Here is a 14244-nt window from a genome sequence, read left to right as displayed (position 1 = left end):
TATATATTTTACTTAACATTTTAAACTGCTTTTTCCATTAATAGCATCAGAAGGGGCAGTAATGCAACGTTAACGTGCAGGAGCCTCCCATCCACTATTTATAACACGAAGAAGGACAACGTCATCCATCTTTGGTCCAATCAGGGGAGTAGACGCCGCAATAATCCCCGCCCCCCAGAGAAACCGCCATCATGAAATTGAAAACAAGAAACTAGAGGAGAGACGCGCAGTCCACTCTTCTTTACAACAACAAGGTAAACTTTTAATAGCTTCTCGGCTAACGTGAGCTCAGTGAGCGTTTTGATACATGGTGGCATTTATGTGGACTTTGTAGCATAGCTTTATCAGGTTGTAATATCGTTATTTCGCTGTAATTACTGCACAGCAGTGATGTAACGTAACGTTACGGTAGCTAACGTCTGTTGTTAGCTAGCTAGCTTTATAGCGCGCCAATTCGCACGGGCGTTTATTTTGACTGAATAAAGACACAAACCCGCATCAGCGTAATACAGATAGTAAGCCGAATGTTTCCTAAGAAACTCAGAAAGATCCTTTTACTCGTATTTTCATTTACTGACACAAGTTGGGGTTGAATTCAAGGGAAGATTCCGCTCATTGTAAGTGGATTCACGGCTTAACGTCAGCTAGTGCTAGCTAATCGCGTCTGCTCTTGCCTGCCAAACACCATTGAAAAGTCTGTCGTTTTTGTGGACTACAGCTCCTAGCTGGTAAAACACGAGTTGACAATGTTACATTTTTATACTTAATGAATCATTAGAAGCCAAGATAGTGTCCGGCATACGTTTAATACACCAAACTACTTTAACTAAAGGACATTTTATAACGTTATCTGATGTTGTTGCTTGACGTTACTTTATTTGCACACACTGTAACGTTAACCGTTGCTGTGTGCGTTACTGTATTATTGCATTTTAAATGTATTGTATTTAATAGTTGTTTTTTTTCTCTCTCTCTCTCTTTTTTTTTTTTTTTTTTTTTTTTTTTTTAGTACCATTTTTAATGCCTTTCTATTGCTAGCTAGTTTTATTGCTGTTGCACAATTCAAGTTTTTCTTACACTGGCTAGTTATATAAATGGAATTTGTACATGATGCCCTCACACAATTATAGATCCAGCAGCATTGTGACAAGTTCTTGGACACGCCTTTCACATTCAAGTGTGTGGGGATATTATTTTATTTTTAGCAACTGTATACCCATCTTTAAATGTAAAGAGTATAACGTTTTATTCACATACATGATGCTTTATTTCTATGCCATGTCAGTGTTGTTGTTCTAAATTCATATAAGGCTCCATAAACATTTAAGCTGCAGCAATTCATTTGGTGTGGGTATTCCTGATCGTGTGTAAAACACGTCCGTTGCCAGACCAGCACAGGGAAGGGGGGGGGGTTTACAGCAATATAAACACATGTACATCTTTCTCCTGTTAGGATTAATCAGACGGACTGAGGTAGTGCGATATGAGTGAGGTTGCGGAGGAAGCGAGGGACAGCTCTGCAGTGTCAGAGGAAGAAGTGGATGATCAGATGGAGACGTCGCAGCAAGACCTGGCGAGTCCGAAGAAAAGCAGCGCCAAAATATCTGGTAAAAGAAAAGGAATTGTTTACTCCCTCTGTTCAGCCATCTAGAATGAGCAACTAAAATAGCACCTGACGCTGATGACATCCATGTGTGGTACAGTGACCTGTAATACCACTTTAAGGCTACACTACTACGTGTTGGTTTAAAAAACAAATATCTTTAGCTACATTTACTGCTCTGGCGTTTCTGAGCCCCTAAAACTGAGACATTTGGAAACACTGCTGCCCTCGTTTTGGTTTGAAAACTCCGGGGTTGCTTTGTAGTCTGGATGGACACAAACGGAGACATTAGGAAACAAGGACGCACATCAGTCAGTCTTATCAGTTAGGTAGCTTACAGACCTTTTTAGTAACAGTTCCACCTCGTCCTCACTCCAAGATAATAAATCCCTGCTGTTACTTTTCACCGTTGTTGTTCTTGCTCCAAAGTATTTCCAACTTATTCATCCCAGATTTATAACCGCAGAGTAATCTGCTTCCTTGTTTACAACGCCATGCACATGCCAAGTGTGTGTGAATGGTCATGTGATATATGTTGACATACGTGTTAATATGGACAGAGATTAGTTCTGCTACTGGAGATAGAACTCTTGTGTGGACAGAGATCACTTTTCTCGCAAAACTGCTTAAAAATGAAAACATAGTAGTGTAGCTGTAGCCTTAAACACACATATTATTACTATATAGCACATCTTTTGTTTACAAGTTACAGATGGAGTCTGGAGATGATGTGGGGTACTTAATCTTACTTTAGACACTTCAGGCTGTTGCAGCTAGCTCAGGGGAGAGACAGTATGACACTAGGTGGTACAGCCTGAGACATGCTCAATAAAAAATCGCCTTCTGCATTTTTGTTTTGCTTTTCCCTCCATTGTACCGTACCAAACCGTGATGTCTGAACCGAGGTACGAACCGAACCGTGACTTCTGTGTACCGTTCCACCCCTATGCGATATACATTGCAGCCTCTTGCGATAACGACATATATCACGACATATAAATTATAATAGAACCATTTCAGAAGAGGTTACATAGACCCTAAGGAAAGCTACACTGCCAAATGTATTATTTGTTTTTAAAGAGAAAGAAACTTGGTATGTAGTTTTGAGAACATTTATTGTGCAAAACTGTAATTATACAACATAATGTTGCAGATAAATACAATTCAAGTACACTAGCTGCAGAGACTTTAACAAAGGAAAAGCTTAAAGTATTGTGTTTCTTTCCTTTAGTGCATACCATTCTAAAAGGCACTACACTTAGTTTAAGTCCTTGGTTCTTAAATGCCACCCAAGATGCAGAGAACAGGGAAAACTGATGTCTTTTTAGTTAAGGAACAGACACAGTACTGAAAATACTTTCAGCATTGGGCAAAGAAAATTAACTGAAATAAGCCGGTAATGCTCATTTATTTTTCAGGTGAAATCCTCGAAGGCAAGCGGGCAAAGAAGACAGTCGAGAGGCTCGACTTCCAGGCACCAAAGCAAAAGGAGAAGCTCAAGACTGGCGATGGTAAATATTTAACTACGACAGACACAACTTTGTGTTGTTGTTGTTGTTGTTGTTGTTGTTGTTGTTTTTTTTTAGCATTTCCTTTTAACAGTATGTGAGTATTTGTCATTTAAACATCATCTATTCAATCATTTGCCGACACGTGTGTGAAAACTGTCCGCTTGTTTTGTTTCCCGTATTTCAGGTAGCGGAGATAAATTAGGAGACATTCCACGTATCGGCTTCCAGATCAATAAGATAAAGGCAGCTGACCTGAAACCTCTTCACGCCATCCTGTTCGACAGACAGGGAAAGGTACAAACTCCTGGATGTTTCAAGATGATCCAACGGATTCTGCGGTGTCTTAAAAAGTCTAAAATTTCTAAACAAAATATTTTAGGCCTTAAAAAGTCTTGAATTTGCTGAAGTATTTGGTTCTAGGTCTTAAATTATTTTAAACAGATCTTAGTTTTTCTACGTCAATGCAACGCTTCCTTTTTTTTTTTTTTTTTTTTTTTTTTTTTTTTTTTTTTAATTCCGTTTAGTTGTAGTTCTTTCTTTCGCTTTAGTCCAAATATAATTTCACTGTATTTTTGACTACAATGAAACCAAATTGCAACTTATATATCAGCCAGTCAGCTTTTGTGTTATTGGCACAAGTCTCTTTCAGATTGTACCACAGACAGATTTTATTCTTCAGCTTTGGAGAAGTGCAAGTTTAGCGATACTTGGCTTGAAAAAACTGAATTTAGGGCTCAGTTGATTTTAATATCAGAAGTATGGGTTTCTTAAAACCAAATTGCCCCAAAATAACTTGGATGTGTGCATGTAAGATGTATGGGACCCATGCAACATTCTTTACAGGTAAAATTAATGATTACGTCCATTGAATTTTGGGTGTTTTATTCAATTTCATATCATTTGAAAAAAACGGTTGACTAAACTTTGACATAAACCAGTCTGTGATCCACTCAACATTCTCTGGTCTTAACTATTAGTCAAAATAATTCATAATTTCAGTTTGTTTTTTTTAAACTCAAAAATTATGTAAAATGTCATGATAAAAAAGTGACTAAAAAGTTCATTTTGTAATTTTGACCCAGAAGGACAACAAGTTCATTGTCGACAGGAAGACAAAACAAGGGTTACATTTTTTTGTGAAATCGCTGCCTTCTTTTCAGGAGGTTGCACCTCTGCTGTAAACAAAACCGCCACCAAAAAACATACGCTAACAGTGAATCGCAGAACAATTACTATTCTGAAATTAATGTATTGTTTTTTTCTTTCATCAGATGGCCCTGTTAAAGAAGAACTTGCGTTTGTTTAACGGCTTTCCTTTTGACGCCGACAGCGAACAGTACACCAAGAAACGAGAAAAACTCCTCAAGTAAGTTTCTGAGCGGCGACACCTTTCCTTTCCTGTCATCATGTGGAATCAGAGGATTGATTTTGGTTTTCTTGTTTCCAAAATATAAAGATAGAAAGTGGTGTCTGATTGCGATTGGGAAAACTTGCTCTGATAGCAAACCATGGCGAAATAAAATATTCGCGTAATACCATTTGCGTGAGTTTGATCGCGGGATCATATTTGCATTATTTGTGTTTACTCGGTGTAGAGCTGTAGGCACCAACAACGTTTCTTCCCGTCATCATGTGGCCAAAAATAACCACCATTACTGCTTTATACCTGGTGGTCAGTCATTTCTGGATTAATATCACCTGGCGGATCAAAAAGCACGCTAATGTTTTACTGCCTTTTCCAGGAAGACGTTATGTCTAATGTCTGCCACTTCCAGCACGACTTGAAGTACGCATTGTGCCGTTTTTTTAATTGCAATAAAATGATAAAAAGTATGCCTAAATAACATCATGATGCAGATTTGTAGAAAAAAAAAAAGTCTGAATTCATACTGTGTCAGGTCTGTCCGCAAGACGACAAGCAAACGACTTTTAAAATGCTTGTTTTCTGGATGGAGTTTGGTTCAATCAGGGCTCTGCTAACATTGGAGATGCTCCATAAACACAACAACAGAGATATATAATTTTACCAGTTTACCAGGTAGTTAAACTTCCCTGCTTACTTTTCCCAAAGAAAACACTTTTGTGACACATCTACACGCAAATTTCTCGCTCAAGCTGAAATGTTTCAACTCACGTGAATTCACGGTGCGGCACGAATAAGGCGAATTTTGTGTCATCACCTCATTTGCGCTATTTGCGTCAGTCGCGCTGTGACTTTGCGTCTTTGATTTGACTTTGTATGGACAAACTGATAACAATAATCACAGTTTTTTTTGTTTTTTTTTCTTCTCTTTTTTCATTGCAGGAATTCAAACTTGACCAACAGCAAACTGAAGGTTGTCTGTGGTGTTTTGGATCTGGAGAAGAAAGGAAACCACGCCGATCTGGTCGACAGGATCCTGAATTTCCTCATTGAACCGAAAAACAGCGGGAAGGTGAGCAGATGGCAAAATATCGTCAAATGTAAAGAAAAAAAATCAAACGTTGAAAGCATTAAAAGTGTAAAATGTTGATTAAAAACGTCAAAAGCATAAAGCGCCAAGTCAATTCTTGATTGGCCAATGGCACGTTCAAATCAAATGTTTATAAAACCATGACGCCAGATCTGGTGAGCGGGTTGTTACGTTGACTTGCCCGTAGTGGCGTTTACTTTCCCCGGGGCCATCGGGAAACCCTGATTGTTGAACCCTGGCCAACAATATTAGATTGTTGTTAAATGAACATGTTCATTGCTACTGTAGTCTCTGAAGTTTTCAGAGAGAAATATTAGATCTTGAAGTTCCCTCTCCTTCAGGGAAGTTCTTCATTCCCACTGTTTGTGCTTTGGCAGCGTCTGCCCGTGAAGAAAAAGAGGAAATCAAAGAAGAAACTGTCCGGCGACGACTCCGAGACCAGCACCAAGAGGAAGAGCAAACCCAAACCCAGAAGCTTGTCGTCCAGTCCCAAGAAGTCCAAAGCCGGAAGCAAGTCCAAAGCCATCGTCATGGACTCCAGCAGCGATGATGATGATGATGGTGAGGAAGATGAGAAGGCGCTGGCTTCAGCTGAGGCTGAGGGATCGGACGCAGAGGACAAACCATCCGAGAAAGAAGACGAGGACCACTCCGACAAGTCAGAGGAGTCTGCTGAGGAAGAGGAGGAGGAAGAAGAAGAGGAGGATGAAGGCGATGATGAGGTGAGGTTTTCTAGGCTGAACACAAAATTAGTAACAATTTTTTTTTCTGGTAAAGCTCTAAATAAACCAACTGGATCTTTTGATTAATGAAATAATTGATTAATTATTTAAATAATTTGTAAAGGAAATACACCAGACATTCTTTAGTTTCTTTATTTAGTTTGTTTTATGTGACAGAAAATTTAAAATCTTTTGTGTTTTGGTCTCTTTGGACACAATAACACATTTCAATTGTGATGAACATTTTTAATTCTTTTTACCAAAGTTGTTTGATCAGTCAATAAAATAATAAGATCTGCTATTAGACAGTATATTTATAGAACTTTTACTACTGTTGATGCTCGGAGCAGCCATGTAGGATTGTGATCTCGGGGTTTGTGAGGTTTTCCCGAATTTCCGAATCAGAAATCCGACTATGGGCGGCATTTAGTTGAAACCACTGACTCTCATAGGAACGCAACAGGGCTCCTCCTCGAACGCTGTATCTAGTTTTTATTATTCTTAAGGTTTTTTTTTTTTTTTAAAGATAATTTATCTTGGCATTAAGGCCTTTTTTTTTATTGTGACAGCTTAGACATAATAGGAAAGAGAGAGGGGGAATGACATGCAGGAAAGTGCCGCAGGTCAGATCCAAATCCACTATCCCCCAGGGTACAGGACTGTTCATCTTTTACTTTGGAAATATTGACCGGAGACTTTGATCTGCCGGAGAAATTATAGATCTATATTCAAGGCGCTTTGACTTGAAGGCATTATCCACGTTGATCATTTAACACCACATTTAGCTCAACAATAATCTGTATTAAAAAGTCTGCGTTGAGGACCGAGCCTCTATATATGGGCGTGCGATCTACCACTAGGCCACCCACCCATTATTCATCCACGGTTGATCACCGTAGGAAGAGGCTGGAGTCGCCCGGAGTTCAAAAATACGATTTATTTTCGTTGCAGTTTCCGTTTGAATACATCACTTTCTAGAACTCTGTTCTTGTTGATCGCTGACAAAAGAAATGCCCGTGCTACCGATTGTTATGACTGACTATAACACATAATCCTATAATCAAAAATATAATGAATGTTCTCATTCAAGATATTGAGTCGTGAGAGCTTTCATTTAGTTGAATTTGCTGGGAAAAAAACGACTTCCCGGTTCAACTGGAACCAGTGTTGTAATCGAGTCACCAACTGTCGAGTTTGAGTCAAGTTTTGAGTCGTCCCCCAGTGTTTGAGTCACCAGTCCAGAGAATAGGGACTTAAATCAGAGTCCAGGTCTCCAGTACTCATCACTGCCAATTGCACATAAAAGTATACCCTATATCCACGAACTTCCGCTTCCGGGATTGCTCCTTTGCCGTCGGAAATTCCACCGTATGTCTTTTTTTTTTTTTTTTTTTTTTTTTTTTTTTGGCCGGTTGGCGTTCTAACCTCCGGTGGATTTCTGAGGACTATGGTTAACTGCTTCTCAGATCTCTGCAGGGTAAATCCAGACAGCTAGCTAGACTATCTGTCCAATCTGAGTTTTCTCTCGCACGCCTAAAACAGCCAGACCTTCCTCCGCAGCGCTGTGTAGGAAGGTCTGGCAATGTGAGACTAACATAAAAGTAGTCAGAAACTTCCAACTTCCGAGTCCTGTTTCATAAGACACAGACGGGTTACCGCGAGACAAAGTTTTGTGTATCAAAAATAGAATTACTTTAATTACTTATTAAAAATAGTTTCATTTGTTTTTTTTTCCCCATATTTTGTTAAGTAATAAAAGACCCGAAATAAACACTGTAAGCAAGACTACTTGATTATTATTATGATTCTGTCCCAAGCTTTTTGATCACTTTAAGCTGTTTCTCTGTAATTCCTAATAAGAGATGCTAAATAATTATCTGGTTGCCTTCTTATTTTCATTCAGTAGTCATTTCAGTTTTTAATCCACAAACATTTTGTGCCAGTCTCCCAAATCAAAGTCCAGCAGAGGGAAGTCTGCTTCCAAGAAGTCGGCCCCGGTGAAGAGACAGAAGCCGCCGGCAAAGAAGACGGCTCCTCCTAAAAAGAGAGCGAAGAAGGAAGTTTCAGACGCGTCCGAATCAGACGCCGACAGTGAAGCTGAGGAGAAGGTAAAACTCAAGTCAAATGCAGTAGTTTTTAAAATGCTCACAGTGGCAAAGAGTTGAATGAAAAGCAGCTCAAGAGATTAGAAGTGTGAATTGTGTCTTTATAATCGAAATTATTAAAGTTTAGGGGTGTAATGAATAGGGATGCCCCAAATCCAGATTTTTGGGGTATTCGGCTGAATACCGGTAACCTGACTCCGCCAGATGGATCGCTTCGCATTTGCGCATATCTGGGAACTTTCCGTTGGAGAACTTTTGGGAAGGGGTGAAAATACTGGTTAGCTGATTGGATGAACCATCTGTCTATCACCTATGTTGGTGATAGACGGGCCAAATCAACCAATCAGATCCACGAAGTGTATGAAAATACAACCACAAGCTAGGCTACCCCTGCTGCTGCAGGCAAAGCATAGCTCGTTAGCTCAGCAAGCTAGCAACATGTCGGTAAAGGATATTTGCCGTTTGTGTGTCGAGAATTTAGGAATAAAAGGAACCATTTCAGGTTCCCGGACCGCTGTCTGAAAATACTGGTTAGCTGATTGGATAAACCATCTGTCTATTACCACTTAACCCGCCTCAAAACCAACGCTGATTGGTCGATCGTTTGGCTAACGGCTCCAAATTTCCTCTACCTCAAGATGCCAGACTGATCTGCGAGTGGAAAACTGGAGCTCGCCAGATCAGGACGGTCTCACGAGGCTAGAATACCGCCTCCACAGGTTGAGATTGTGCTGACTCCTCCTCCCATCCTCAGTCCATGAACCCAGTAAACACATGAATGAAGTAAACAGGGACTCTCCTTCCTTTGCTGTACCTGAAGTTGCTGCATTCTGGCTGCTGTCTGGAGATTCCTTCGTGCACAACTCGTATTCTTTTGGATGTTTCAGACCAGATGTTGTAACAGCGGCCATGTTGTGTATAGTTCAGGGTCCTCGCCACCACCAGACCAATCAGCATTGCACATGTAGCTGGACTTGAATGGCCTTCTTTTGACTGAAAGTACTGCCAAACAACAACTTTTTCTGCTCACGAGTTCCATTTCCACTTTCTCCTTCCGTAATCAACGGCGCCGTCATTACGGAGACAAGCGTAGGGTTCGGTTCGGAGGGAAGAAATTCTAAGGTTCGGCAGAAATCGAACCCCGTCAAAAAGCCCAATATTCAGCCGAATCCTGGATTCTGTGCATCCCTAGTAACGATACAGCGATCTGGATCACTATATCGATCGATGCAAATTAAAAATATAGACTTTTTTTCATGGATTTTCTTTTAATGAGATGCAGATAGACAGGAAAAGGGGAGGTGGGGGGGAGAAGGGATGACCTGCAGCAAAGGGTCATGGGTACATATTTTGAAATTCCCACTTTATATTTATTCTTTTTATCAAATAGAATAGTTTGTTTTTCATTTAAACAACTAGAAGAGCTCATAATTAAAATTGTTAAATCATATTTTAGTTGCTTTTTTCTTAAATTTGATATAAATCTGATCTACTGTAAATAAGATATAAATCTTAATGATATGGTCTCAAATATTGTATCGTTTTCCGCAGACTCTATATAATTATGTATTGTGATTTACACCCCTAATAGTTAATAGTATTGGTTAATATTTTAGCATTCTCCAGAGTGTTTGTGGCTTTATTATTTTTTTCTTTGCTGCTACAACTGAGTTTTCTTCTGTTTGTGACGTTCAGTTCTCGGATGTCTTGTGAGCTTGTTGTTGAGCTGATGTTTGTTTTCCAGCCCAAAAAGAAGAAATTGACTCCAGCCAAACGTGCCGCCAAAACCAAGAAAGCCGACAGCAGCAGCAACAGAAAAAACAACACAAACACAGGTTAGCTCATAATAATCAGGGCTGCACGGGTAATTACAGATATTATTTTAAGATTTAAAGTGCTCATATTATGCTTTTTTGGCATTTTCCCTTTCCCTTATTGTGTTATATATTTTTTTTTTTTGCATGATATAGGTTTAGAAAGTGAAAAATCCCAAAGTCCCCCAAAGGGACTTACCATCTCCAACAGAAAATACTGTTCACCAACTGCTCCAAACAGCTCTATTGTAGTCCAGCCTTTACTTCAGAGACCAACGTGGTCACTTTGTAACACACGTTATAATGCTCGGCTAGCTGCTAGCGTAGCACACCTTCATACTGTGCTTCTGACTGGCTAGTAGTCCTTACCTAGCTACTGTCAGGGCACGCCCTCATACACTGCTTCTGACTGGCTAGTAGTCCTTACCTAGGTACTGAGCATGTGCGACTCCCAACAAAGATGGGACAGAAGTGAGATGCCTCACTCTGTAGCTAAAACAGAGAGCTCAACAAACAGGTTGAAAAGAGGAGCTGCAGGAACATGCAGTACAACAAAAATATGGTGTTTTTTGAAAATTGAAACCATGTAAACCTATTCTGATATAACCTCTAAATACAATTATGAACCTGCAAATGCTCATAATATGAGCACTTTAATATTGAATATTTACCTGATTGATAACTGTAGAGCTTTATGTGTTGTCCTCCCGCGTCAAAAAATAAAAACAACACTTTTTCCACAAGTCTGGAGTTCAACTAAAGAGCCTTTTTTACCGAAGCGTCCCCTGATTTTTCTGTGTTTTTGCCTGCAGCCGAGGACAGTTCAGACGACGACGAGCCGCTCATTAAGATGGTGAAGAAGGCGCCGACAGACGAGCAGCTGAAGGAGACGGTGCAGAGTCTGCTGAAGGAGGCCAACCTGGAGGAGATGACCATGAAGCAGATCTGCCAGAGGGTAACCAGCCTCCTCCTGTTTACACACCTGCAGCACCGAGACGGGAGATGCTCTCTGACTCGGCCGTTAAACGCTGTAGATGTTCTGTGTTATTACACAATGTGGTATAAAATATGAATAAATGAATCATTTATGTTGTCTAGGTGTTTGACACCTACCCGGACCACGACCTGGCCAGCAAGAAGGACTACATCAAACAGACTGTTAAATCTGTGAGTACACACAGACGCACACACAGGCATGCAAATGCACACACGCAGATGTGCATGCACACACACCCACATACATACTGACACACACACAGACAGACACACACTTAGCACTGTGTTCATGCCAGAGCATGTGAGCAAGCGTAGTGATTTTGGATGGAGTGCAGAGAGGAAAATCCTGGAGCATCTCCTTCTCTCCCCCCACTCCAATTTGGCTCCGGTACCGCTCGCACCATGACTTTGAACCATGCCCGAGCCCGTCTCTTTGTTACCGCAGCAAGGTACTTGCAGATGAACGGACCCGCCCGCCCTCTCCATGCCGCCAGTGCCGGTCATCCGGTGGCCATTTTGCTGGCGGAGCTCCGGGCACGAAGTGAGGGCGGCCGCTGTTCACCTGATAAATACAGTTCAGCTTTTTCTCTCTGGAGCGAGCAGTAAGCGATTAGAGTAGAGCGAGGTGAAACTGGGGAGCAGAGAGAATGAACGGCTCTGTGAGCAAGGGACAGATATTCTCACCGCTCCACTCTGGTTCATGCTGCTTGTTTTTAGTTTATGGTATAACATTTATTTTACTTCAGAGAATTACCTGCTTTTCTCTTTTTATATCACAGTGAACTGTATATCGTTTGGTTTTCAACCAGTGTTCAAAATTGGCACCATCCACCAGCCAAATGCTGGTAGAATATGAAAGTGGCTCGTAATAATAATACATTTTATTTATATAGCGCTTTACATGTTACTCTGTCACCCCAGGTACGGTGCTTGGTTCTGAGTCAGAGATGGGTGGAGACGGACAATGTTTTTGAGGTGAAAGAAGGCAGTTCTGGTTATTTGGATTTCAAAAGTGAGGTTGCTGTCGAATGACTCCCAGGTTACGGATGTGTGTGGATGGAGACAGGGTGGAGTTGTTGACCGTGAGACTGAAGTTATGGGTGTTCTGTGTGAGGGATTTCGGGCCGATGAGCATTATGTGAGATTTATTGTAGTTGAGTTGGAGGAAGTTGGTTTGAATAGCAGTGAGGCAGGTGGCCAGGGTGGAGGATATAGCTGTGGTGATGGATTTGGTAGAAATGTAGAGCTGGACATCAGTGTCCAGATCTAGCAGTGTGGAAGTGAAGACCGTGTTTGCGTATGATATTTCCGAGTGGCAGGATGTAAAGGATGAAGAGGAGAGGACCAAGCACCGAACTTTGCGGGATGCCTTGTGACCGAGGAGCAACGGCGTAGGTGCAATTGTTGATGAACTGTATGAACTGTTGTCTGTTGGTGAGATAGGAACGGAGCCAGCAGAGTGCGGCGCCACTGATGTTGCAGTAGGTTTCCAGTCGGGACAGGAGGATGGAGTGGTTGATGGTGTCGAAGGCTGCAGTGAGGTCGAGCGTGATAAGAATGGTAAGGTGGCCAGAGCAGAGATGGGGGACTCGAGTCACACTTAAGTCTCACAAACGGCTGACTTCAGACTTGACTCGGACTCGACCCAGAAGACTTCAGACTTGCGCATTCACATAAAAAAAATGCATTGTCGATGGTGACACCAAGTCCTCCCGGAGTTGTGCCTTCTGTCATTAGTCAATAACTTTGTAAACCGTGACAGTAAGCGAACAGCTACATACCAGGTGTTTGGCACCAAGATAAAAATGGCGGATCAACAACGTTGAACTTCATCAGGCATCTCCAAACGCACCTAAATAGGTCCGTCACTTGCTAATGTGAAAGAGACGTTACATTTAGCATATATCATCACAGGTAACAAGCTAACCATCGCAAACTGTTGTGCTAATGCTGGGAAAGGCAAATTGTATTATTATTGTCGTATTTGCTGAGGCTCAGACATCCATGGCGCACAGGAGGCAGGACGCACGGATCCATCTCCCCGGGAACAAACGCTGTGTCGGGGGGCAAACTCATGTGATGCGTATTATGTGTAATTTGGACTGACACCGAGAGGTTAGAGGCGTGAGCTTGTGACCGGGAGGTCATCTGTTCAATCCCCAGACCGACAGGATCAAATCTGGGTGGGGGAAAGTGAAAGAGCAGCGCTTGTCCCTCCCTCATCACCACCACTGAGGTGCCCTTGAGCAAGGCACTTAACCTCCAACCAGCTCCAGTGGAGCTGCTCAGTGGCCAGCAGATCAGACTGTGGTTGTACTGGGCAGCTTCCAGGTATGAATGTGGAACTGTGTGAATGTGATCCGGGCATTCATGCAAAAGAGAGGCTGCCTCTCACTGATCCTTCGCTGAATAAATAAAGTTAAAATAAAAAAGGAGGAGGTCATTGGTGACTGTTTCAGTGCTGTTTGAAATGGTTCAAACAGGTTATTGGAGGAGAGGTGGGTTTGAATTTGAGCAGCGACAACGCGTTCCAGGATGGATATGGGTCGGAAGTTGGACCTGGTGTCCGGGTGGAGACCAGGTTTGGTGAGGATGGGGGTCACTGATGCAAGCTTGAGTGTAGTGGGGACTGATCCGGAACTGAGAGAGGAATTGATAATTGTAGTGATGAGCGGGGCGATGGACGGTAGACAGGTCTTAATGGTGGGGAAGCTAACATGTCGGTATGTGAACAGGCAGCTAGAGTGTTTGTTTGGAGGACGGGGTGGTGAGGTATGAGGCCGCAGGGGGGAGCTGGTGAGGGTGATCGATCTGGGAGCTGCCATGGTGGGGCGGAGAAGAAGAAGACTAACTGGGGGGCGTGTGGGGTAAATAGTCACACACGTGGGGCAGACTGTACTGCTTGCTGTAGGTCGACTGCTTCACTCAACAGCCCAGAAACCAATGGTAATCTTCTATTCAGTGGCTGGTCACATTTGAACATTCACTAGCCATTTGGCTGGTGGATGAAAAAAGTAAATTTTGAACTGTTTGTTTTGAA

At 41.8% G+C, this 14244-nt stretch overlaps 2 protein-coding genes across 3 annotated transcripts in view; both read left to right on the top strand.

Annotated features, from left to right (window-relative positions):
* Window positions 1–142: 142 nt before the first annotated feature.
* dek (DEK proto-oncogene) overlaps window positions 143–14244 on the top strand; it is a 15380-nt gene continuing 1278 nt past the window's right edge. The window contains exons 1-11 of the mRNA XM_028581743.1: window positions 143–254; window positions 1454–1607; window positions 3022–3114; window positions 3299–3408; window positions 4386–4480; window positions 5420–5549; window positions 5945–6289; window positions 8233–8397; window positions 10139–10229; window positions 11021–11163; window positions 11307–11375. Coding sequence (XP_028437544.1) covers window positions 1484–1607; window positions 3022–3114; window positions 3299–3408; window positions 4386–4480; window positions 5420–5549; window positions 5945–6289; window positions 8233–8397; window positions 10139–10229; window positions 11021–11163; window positions 11307–11375 — 1365 coding nt within the window. The 5' untranslated portion in view covers window positions 143–254; window positions 1454–1483. The remainder of the gene's footprint in view (window positions 255–1453; window positions 1608–3021; window positions 3115–3298; window positions 3409–4385; window positions 4481–5419; window positions 5550–5944; window positions 6290–8232; window positions 8398–10138; window positions 10230–11020; window positions 11164–11306; window positions 11376–14244) is intronic.
* Window positions 12581–14244, top strand: part of LOC114557963 (NACHT, LRR and PYD domains-containing protein 3-like) — a 21123-nt gene continuing 19459 nt past the window's right edge. For both annotated transcript variants that reach the window (XM_028581732.1, XM_028581727.1), the window contains exon 1: window positions 12581–12764. The gene's annotated coding sequence lies outside the window, so the exon portion shown is untranslated. The remainder of the gene's footprint in view (window positions 12765–14244) is intronic.

The sequence above is a fragment of the Perca flavescens genome, chromosome 6 (genome assembly GCF_004354835.1).
Source record: "Perca flavescens isolate YP-PL-M2 chromosome 6, PFLA_1.0, whole genome shotgun sequence".
NCBI lineage: Eukaryota > Metazoa > Chordata > Actinopteri > Perciformes > Percidae > Perca > Perca flavescens.
Note: the sequence above shows the minus strand (reverse complement) of the source record. Positions and strands in the feature narration are given on the sequence as shown.